The following is a 10,367-nucleotide window of genomic DNA, read 5'->3' as shown; positions in this document are numbered from 1 at the left end:
AAGTTTAATTGTCAGGTATGCAACTGGAACACAGGTCTTCTGAAGGCTTTAGCAAGCACTTGACAGAGCCACATTCCATAAAGTTCCAGAGTCATTTGTCTAAAAAACATTCAAAGATAAATTATACATATCTATATCACTCAAATATTGCATTTAACTTTCAAATATAATTTGATTGAACTGCTTTAAAAATCAATATACCAAACACAACTGACAGCATGATATAATGGATAGAGAGCTGGTCTCAGGGTCTGGAATCATAGGTTCAAGTTTTACTCCAACATATATTGGGCTTGTATTTCTGGGCAAATTACTTAAGCTCTCAGTGTATCCAGAAATTCTATAAGATTAGAATGAATAAAAAGGATTTATTAAGTAATAGTTATGTACTAGGCACTGTGCCAAGTACTAGAAATACGGATATGAAAGAGTAATAGTCCTAAGCCTCAAAGGAGTTACATTCAAATCAGGAATACAATACCTATGGGGAAGTAGTGGCCAGGGAGGGGAATTTTTGTCTGGAGAAATAACAGAGATGGTGAGTGAAGTCAGAGGCTCAAATGATCCACCCTTTACAGAAGCAATGGTAACACTGATTTGATTTCTGTTCCCAGAATAAATTGTAGAAAGCAGGGTTTAGGGGATTGTTCATGGGCATAGTGGCATGGTAGGCAAATGGAACTGTCTGATATTGGGAGTCAGCTAGATGTAGTGAGCTGACATCAATCAGCATGGACCCAAGGTGAGAGATGGAGGTCAGTTGGGAGGAGTCATGTCAAGAGTGGTAGACCTCTATAGCAGTGGCATCAAATTCAAACCTAAAAAAGGACCACTAAACTATACAAAAGGATCCCTCTGGGCTGCATATTGACTTAGAAAACAATATGGTAACATTATTATGTTCTATTATATTTTTAGTAATTTCGTGAAATATTTCCCAATTACATTTTAAGCTAGCTCCTATGCACTGGGAAGTGTTGCAGTTTTATATTTGGGACTTCTGCTCTATAGCATAGCAAGAAAATGAGAGGTTGAGGTTTAAAGCTTCTTCTGTACAGTGGGCTCTCTCCATTTAGTGAAGAACAGGGTCAGGAACTAGACGTCCAGTTGGGAAGATGGCAGAACAAGTTCTGTACTGTAAGATAAAGGGTGTTGTCCTACTTAGAGCTCCTTATACCAATGGAATCAAAGATACTTTGTGAGCAGATGAAAGTATAAATGAATGGTTTATTTATTGAAATTAACACAGACTTTAAAGTTGTAAAAGAGCTTAAACAAAATAGTATAGAAAATGTTTTCATTTTCTTCAGTTTCATTTTTCCCCAAAAAATAAAATTAGGATTTTCAAAAAACTTTCATTTCAAAATCTACAGAAATGTTATACTTCTGGAAACCATCTAGTTATGAACTTAGTCTGGTATCTGAGCATCTGATCTGTTTGATTCTCACCTCCAGAACTTAAGAGAGTATGAGAAAAAGACTACTCCATGAGGAAACTGACTAAATAGCCAAGGAGCTAATAAAGCTCCCTGGTTAGGGGTGAGCTCTTGGGTGGTAGGAGGAAGGGTGACTATGGAACATGGTGGAAAACAACAATTTATTCCCAGAAGAGCCTGGATCCCTGATGAGGTAAGACCTTGGGCAAACTCTGTGAGTTTCTAATAAGGTCCCTGGAAACTATCCATTAATAATAAATCTGTAATATCCCATCAACCAGCAGTTGCAATGAGATTGAGAGATGATATTTTCTATCCTAAAGTTAGAGAGAACCATTGAGTTAAAGTAATAAAAAAATTTTCATCTCTTGGAACTCCTAGGGCAGCTAAAAAATTAAAGACCATGCTTGTATTTCAACAGAACAAAAGGAAGCAGAAGGGTCTATGAAGATATTCATTCCTGACTTTACTGCTACTTGTTCCAAAGACTCTTTCAATGAAGATCCAGCAGTGGAGGGTGAGTACCTTAATTCAACTGCCCTGATCATTTCTACCTAACTCACCATTATTGAAGCCGAGTCCTTGGTTAAATCTCACTTCCTTATCTTTATTGGTCCATTGCTAATCCTGAGTAGCATAGAGCTGGAAATGCATCTATGGGGAAGAGAGAAATATCCAGAGAAGCTTCAATACCCCCACTGGATAACTGCTTCAATAAAGAAGGCTCTTGTGTTTTCATTGAATGTCTTCTTTTCTCTGAAAAAGTGGCTGAAGTCATGGCTCCCATCTGGATGGAGACCAGGTGCCTTTAATGTCCAGCAAAGGTTGTTGCTGTGTAGACTTTCAGAAACATGAACAATAGCTAGATAGATGAGGACCCCAGTGAGTGGACAAATAAAGAGCTGCAAGTTATCCTTTCTTTCATCTCTGACCTCTCATTGTTGTCAGCAGATTCAACTGTCTGTATCAATAATATATTCATCCCTTGGGTAGAATAAGGAAAAGCCCCCAGGACCATAACAGTCCTGGATTCCAGTATTTAGACTTGCCCATTCTGTGTAAACATCCTTTGTGTGGGGAGGGAGGGAGGAAGGGGAAAAATCCTCTCTAATGTGCTACTTCTTTTTCAATCCCACAGATCCACCATCCAGAGAAGGGAAATCACTCTGCAGTGACTGAGTTTATCATTGCAGGCTTAACAGACCGACCAGAGCTCCAGGTTCCACTTTTCTTCCTTTTCCTAGGGATCTATGTGGTCACCATGGTAGGGAACCTGGGAATGATCATCTTAATTGTTCTCAGTTCCCACCTTCACACTCCCATGTACTATTTTCTCAATTGTCTATCCTTCATTGATCTCTGTCATTCCACTGTCATCACCCCCAAAATGCTTGTGAACTTTGTGTCAGAGAAGAATATCATCTCTTACCCTGACTGCATGGCTCAGCTCTATTCTTTCCTCATTTTTATAATTTCTGAATGCCATATGTTGGCAGTGATGGCATATGACCGCTATGTTGCCATCTGTAGCCCTCTACTATATAATGTCATCATGTCCTATCAATTGTGCTCCTGGTTGGTGGGTGGAGTGGGTGCAATGGCTGTGGTTGGTGCCACAGTTCACACAGGCTGCATGCTTAGAGTTTACTTTTGCAAAGATAATATTGTCAATAATTTCTTTTGTGATGTTCTTCCCCTCTTGAAGCTCTCCTGCTCCAGCACCTATATCAATGAAGTAGTGCTTCTGGCTTTTAGTTCATTTAACCTTTTTGTCCCAACCCTAATTATTCTTAGCTCTTATATTTTCATCCTCTTAAGCATCCTTCGCATCCAGTCCACTGCAGGCAGGTCTAAAGCCTTCGGCACTTGCAGCTCCCATATCATGGCTGTTTCTCTATTCTTTGGCTCAACTGCATTCATGTATCTGCAGCCTTCTACCAACTCCATGGACCAGGGGAAAGTGTCCTCTGTGTTTTATTCCATAGTGATCCCCATGTTGAACCCCCTGATCTACAGCCTCAGGAATAAAGATGTCAAGGTTGCAGTCAAGAAAATTCTACAGAAAAGGATCTTCTCATGAATAGTAGGTCATTGGTGATGGGCTCAAAGGCTTTGATGATACTATTTTCCTTTTAAAGGGATGGGTCATACTGCCTTTTCAAGTGACAGGATCTACTCACAGGCCCCTCCTCACAACCCTTCTCCCTCTCTCTCTCCAACCTCTTGTTTCCCTGCTTATGCAAGCAAACTTTTGTGGGTGAATCACAATTAGAAGCTCTATTAACAAGGAATAGCAGAGTAGCACGTATTAGAGAGGTGAACTACTGGCCCTTTAGGATCAAAGAATAGGGGAGCTGTGAAGCCACCCCATCAGTCTGCAATTTTCCTTTCATATAGATCAGTTGCTTTTCTGGATTTTTAAGAGTATGATAGACACAGGGCAGGAAAGGATAACACTTTAAAGTTTACAATAATTTTACAAATATCTCTTTTTATTCAGACAACAACTCTGGGGAGAGGTATTATTATATCTCCATTTTATAAATAAAGCAACTGAGGTACACAGAGATTATGACTTGCTAAAGGTGACAGAACTTGTAAGTGTTGGGTTGGCTTGAACTCACTTTCCTGACTCAAGGAGCACTGTTCTGCTATGCCATCAACCTGTCTCCAAATCCAAACCCCTCATTTTACAGAAGAAGTTGTTGAGGCCCTGGCTCTTGAGCTAGTTCTTTCTCTTATACAACACTGCTAACCAAGGTCTTGTCTCTCTCTTTGGCCTGTTGGTTGTTCTAGAAACCAGAGAGACCTGGATTCAAGTTCCACGTTTGATCCATATTGACTGTGTGACTCTGGATAAGTCACTTAATTAGTCAGTGCTCTTGGTAATACTCTTTAAGTTGCTTGGAAGATATTGACCTGCACTGAGAGAGGGAATTTCCTCACCCAGTCCCTCTCCCTCTTTTTATTTACCCATGGCACGTTATTTTTTTTAAACTGTGCCCTTAGGCAAGATATATGATTCATTGTGGCAGCCAGGTGGTATAGTGAATAGAGTGCTGGCCTTAGAGTCAGGAAGATCTGAGTTCAAATCCAGCCTCACACACTTACCAGATGTGTGACCTTGGTAAGTCACTTAATCTCTTTGCTTCAGTTTTCTCAACTATAAAAGGGGGATAAGAATAATACCTAACTCCCAGGGTTGCTGTAAGATCAAACGTAATAATATTTGTGAAGCATTTAGTGCAATGCCTGGCACATAGTAAGGGAAATGTAAATGCTATTATTGTTGTTTTTGTTGTTTTATTTCTAATGTAGGTTTAAAGTCTCTATTTGTTCATTTTTCTGGTCAGACTTTTTGATCCCCTTATTTCTTTCAATTGCTTTTCAATTCAGTCTAAATAAAATAAAATCCTTAATAGGTATAAGGAATTATCCTAGGATAGAAAAACCACAAACAAACCAGCCCTAGCTCTTAAGGACCTTGTAGTCTACTTGTGTAGTTAACAGAGTTATGAGGAGGAGGAAGAATATCACATGTACACAGTTTGGCAAAATACAAAATAGCATACCATCGCAGCAAAGGGCAGATGGAGACCACAGATGTGAAGCATGCCATATGTGACCTACAACACTACCATGTGGCAGGAATCAGATTAAAATGCAGTTGGGAAATAGTTTAAAAAGTAAATAAAAATACAATAAAACATAGATTACATTATAATTTGATACTAAGTCAATACATAGCCCACAGGGATCCCTATGTATGAATTAGTGGTTCCAGAACTATTTCATTTTGACATCACTGATCTAGGTAATATGCCTTGCCTTATGAGGATTAGAGTTCATCAAATTTCCAATAATTGAATGCCCATGATGGCTATTCGGCCTGGTACTACAGTAATTTCTGACAGTTTGATAATAACAATGACATATGTAAAGTACTTTGTGTAAACGTTAGCTTACTGATCCTTCTACAAAACAAGTCTATGGGGCACCAAAATTACTTTAGTCTTATATATAATGTCACTTCAGAGATACAATAACAAAAATGTTAAAAACTATGACATTTTGAAATATAATGATACAATAGTTATTTGAATGAACTTGCCTGGCCAGCAGGTAAGTTTGCAGTTGAAAAAAAAGTACTAATAAATCACATCCTAGTGGGGAAAAACATCTTTCTCTGTGGTTTAAAAAAACCACAAACACAAAGAGAGAAAGACAGAGAGAGAGAGAAATGGTTATTTGTGAAGCTATTAAAGTGAAATTTTACTGGGAAAAAAGCAAATTGCAAACAGAAGAAAGTGTTTTCAATCATGTTTATATAAATTTCTCTGATAATTGAACTGAGTATACAAAGTATATCTTTTTTAATTTTTTTTAATTTATGGAATAAAACAAGCATTTTTATAACGTACAATAAAAAAGACAATTGTACATGAAACTGCAAATCTACTATGCACAACTTGCTATTCCTTTCAAATATACAACAAAATCATCCAATAAATTTTTCTACCCTACCTCCCTGCACTACAGATGGTTACAATCAGACAAAAATAGGTATGTATGTATATATATGTATAAATATATACACATACACACATATATATGTTTATGTGTACACTATATATATGAAAAAATATTCTACACATACATCTATCAGTTCTTTCCCTGGATGCAGATAACATTTTTCATCATATGTCCTTTATATTTAATTTGGGTATTTATAATAGACAAAATAACTTAGTCACTCAAAATCTTTCTTAAAACAATATTGCTGTTGCCATATATAATGTTCTCTTGGTTCTCCTCTTTTTGCTTTTCATTAGTTCATGTAACTCTTTCCATGTTTTTCTAAAATCATTGAGCTCATCATTTCTTAAAAGTATATCTTTTTAAAGTACAGTCATTACATTCCATATCCACGCTTTTTCTTTTCGGATTGCCTTCATCTGTCCCATTATAATGGACAAACCAGTAATATAAATACAATCAATTTTTACAAAAAAAGGAAAAACTTTTCTTAGCAAAAGTTAAGAATTCAAATACATCATTTAAGAACCTCATATATTGTTAGTGTCCACAAATATTTCTAGGATTTTTCAATGTTCTAAAAACAGGAACCTCAGTATGTGTTGACCATTTAGTATAATTCTTCAATTTCGACTCTCATTTTATTCCATACTATAAATGTTGTTGGCTCATGAACCAACTGAGCACAATGTCTTTCTATTGCAGAAGCCACCTCTAATCTCAATTTCCTCAGTTTCTGCTTCAACTTCCAATACCTGTTTGCCCTGTAGAATCGAGGCAGCCCAGATAATATCTGAGGAACTTTTTTATTTAGAGACAAATCTCCAAATAATTTTATTACATTTCAAATTAGATCATATTTTAAACAAATTCAAGTTAAAATTAGAAAAGACAAATTGCAAAGAAAGGGAATGGATCAGTCTTACTTTCTATTCTTTGGGGGGTAGGAAGAATGGTGGTTCAGTTATGTATGTGATATATGAATATTTTTAGCATAAAATGTTAAAGCCACCTGTTCCTACATGGGCTTGTAGTCACTCCCTAGTTTCCTGGTATCCAAATAGCCCATGGTCATCCAAGGGAAAATTTTCTGGGATAATACTAATTTATCTGACTTAAGCAATAGTTTTAGATGCTTTACTTTCCCACTTATGACTTCTTTGGAAGATGAATGATGCTACCTCCAAAGAAAGAGAAGAGAAAAAAAATCTCTCATACTGTCTCAAGTAGCCAATACTTTTCCTCCTTTGTCTATCAAATGTCTTCCCAAAATAGTGGATGAACACTGCTTACATTACTATTTTGGTGTATCATCATTTCATTGATTCATTTATGTATGTGAATTCCAGTTCACATGCGATTCCAGTTCAAAATGTCCCTTGTTCGGCATCCCCCTTCTGATTCACTTGTACGATTTCTATTTCCTGTGTCAGCCACTATTCCCCTTGAACTCTTCAACGTAGTGAAAATGTCTCTTTTTTTAGATCCTGTTGTTCAGTAATGCCCTTATCAGTGACAACAGGAGACTTCTACTCATACATAATCTATGCAAGATTCTGACATCTAAGCTCCAACACCAAGGTTTGAGATCAATGGCCAATAATTGACATGACTACCCAGTTTCTTATGCTCTTAAATGTGTTCCTTGTGTTCCTGTAATGATTTCCAATGGGATCTTAGATATAAATCCAGAATCCTTTGTTCCCACTAATGTTTTGTTCTGATATGGGTGCTATAAACCTGTAATGCTCCTCACTACCTCATTGAAATTTCACCTCAAACAGGAGGAAATGTTAGGTTCCAAAGAACAACCATCACCCCACTGTTTAGAGCTTTTCATATTTCTAACATGCCATCTAAATCTCACCAGCAGCTTCTCTTATACTTTGCCCAAGACAAACAGAAAGATTTCTAATTTTCTATTACCCTGCTTTCTTGAAGAAAAAAAAAGTTAAGATTTGGTGTGAAAACAAGATGGCATAGAGAAACCAGGAAGTTGCCTGAGTTCTCCCCAGTTTTCCTCAGAAACAATGTTGAATCAAGCTTCTAAACAGGATCTAGAGGAATAGAACCTACAAAAAGATGGAGTGAAACAACATTTCAGCTTAAGATAACTTGGGAGGACTTTGGGAAAGGTCTGTCTCACTTGGGTAAAAGGGAGAGTGCAGTCCAGTGCAGAAGGTGTTTGAGCAAGCCAGTAGAGGCTCTTAACCACAGCACAGATGAGCTACTGAGACCCCCTCAGTCCTGGCTCAGCAGGCCAGTGGCACAGCAGGCTAGCTATGAGTCCTCCAGCCCCAGCACAGAAGGCAAAATGCCAGCCCCAGAAAGACAGGTGCAACTAGGTTGGGCCACCCTAGTGCAGTGGGCAAGCCACCAGCATCTGAGAGCCCAGCACAGAAAACCTAACCCCCAGCACAAGAAGATTGAGACAGTATCCTTTGTGCCACAGGAGTAAAGCTCAACTTTAAAAGTCACAAAATGGACTAAAAATGATCCAAAAAAGAAAGAAAAAAGCATAACCATAGAAAGATACTATGGAAAGAGGGAATAACAAAACACAAACTCAGAAGAGGACAACAATGTAAAAATGCCTACATGTAAAGCCTCAAAATTGAAGATAAATTTGTCCCAGTCCCAAAAAGCCTTCTTGGGAGAGTTCAAAAAAGATTTGAAAAATCAAATAAGAGATATAAAAGAAAAATTGGGAAAAGAAATGAGAGTTATGCAAGAGAGAGTCAACAGCCTGGAAAGGAAGGACAAAAATCGAGTGAAGAAAATAATTCCTTAAAAAATACAATTGGACAAATTGGAGATGGGGGTTGAAATCCAATGAAGAAAACTACTCCTTAAAAAGTAGAATTGGCCAAATGGAAAAGAAGGTACAAAAGCTAAATGAAGAAAATAATTCCTTAAAAACTAGAATTGGGCAAATGGAAACTAATGACTCTATGAGACATCAAGAATCGTTCAAACAAAATCAAAAGGATGAAAAAATAGAAGAAAATGTAAAATGCCTCATTGGAAAAAGAACTGACCTGAAAAATAGATCAAGGAAAGATAATTTAAAATTATTTGACAACCTGAAAGCCACATTCAAGAAAAGAACCTGGAGAGCGGGCTAGATATCATAGATATCTAGATATCCTAGATAACCTAGAATCAGAGAGTAAAAGTCATTGAAAGAATCTACCAATCATCTCTTGAAAGAGATCTCAAAATGGAAACTCCAGGGAATATTGTAGCCAAATTCCAGAATTATCAGGTCAAGGAGAAAATACTGTAAGCAACCAGAAAGAAATAATTCAAATATCAAGGAGCCACAGTCAGGATTATACATGACTTAGCAGCTTCTATATTGAAGGATCAGAGGGCTTAGAATATGATATTCCAGAAGTCAAAGGAACTTGGATTACAATCAAAAATCAACTACCCAGCAAAATTGAGCATAATCTTTTGGGGTAAAAAATAGACATTCAACGAAATAGGGTACTTTCAAATTTTTCCTAATGAAAAGACCAGAGCTGAACAGAAAATTCAATCTTCGAATACAAGACTCAAGAGAAGCACAGAAAGGTAAACAGGAAAGAAAAAAAAAAACATGTTATTCAATAAGATTAAACTTTATATACCTATGCAGGAAAATACTTGTAACTCTTGAGAATTGTATTTCTATGAGGGCAGTTAGAAGGAGTATATATAGACAGAGTGTGTAGATACAAGTCGATTTTGAAGTGAGGATATAAAAAAATTAAGGGGTAAAAAAAAGAATAGTACTAGGAGAAGAAGAAAGGGGAAAGCAGAGTGGGATAAAATATATCACATGAAGAGGCACAAAAGACCTATTACAGTAGAGGGAAAGAAGGGAAGGGTTCAGCATTGTTTGAACCACACTCTCATCAGATTTGATTCAAGGAGGGAATAACACACACTCAGTTGAGTATAGAAATTTATCTTACCCTGTAGAAAAGTAGGAGGGGAAAGGAGAAAAAAAAAGGAAAGGGGGGCTGATAAAAGGTAGGGCAGAAGTAGGAGGGGAAAAGGGAAAGAAAAGGGAGGAGTGCTGATAGGAATGGAGGGCATATTGAGGGAGGCAATGGTTAGAAGCAAAACACCGGTGAGGAGTGATACGGTGAAAAGAGAGAGAAAAGTATTAATGGGGTGGGGGGAGATAGGGTGATGGGAAATACACAGTGAGTAGTCATAGCTATGAATGTGAATGGGATGAAATCTCCCATAAAACAGAAGTGGATAGCAGAGTGGATTAAAAACCAGAATCCTACAATGTGTTGTTTACAAGTAACAACACATTTGAAGCAGAAAAATACACACACAGTAAAAGTAAAAGGCAGGAGTAGAATATATTACACTTTAGTTAAAGCAAAAAAAAAAATG

The 10,367-nt window shown here is 37.2% G+C and overlaps 1 protein-coding gene across 1 annotated transcript; it reads left to right on the top strand.

Annotated features, from left to right (window-relative positions):
- Positions 1-2,592: 2,592 nt before the first annotated feature.
- LOC114022731 (olfactory receptor 150-like) lies at positions 2,593-3,516 on the top strand. Its single transcript, XM_027835119.1, has one exon. The coding sequence runs from the start codon at positions 2,698-2,700 to the stop codon at positions 3,514-3,516; it is 819 nt and encodes a 272-aa protein (XP_027690920.1). The 5' UTR covers positions 2,593-2,697.
- The last annotated feature ends 6,851 nt before the right edge of the window (positions 3,517-10,367 follow it).

The sequence above is a fragment of the Vombatus ursinus genome, unplaced genomic scaffold (assembly GCF_900497805.2).
Source record: "Vombatus ursinus unplaced genomic scaffold, bare-nosed wombat genome assembly UNPS02014813.1, whole genome shotgun sequence".
Classification (NCBI taxonomy): Eukaryota; Metazoa; Chordata; class Mammalia; order Diprotodontia; family Vombatidae; genus Vombatus; species Vombatus ursinus.
The sequence above is the reverse complement of the archived record's forward strand: the minus strand, read 5'-3'. Positions and strand labels throughout refer to the sequence as shown.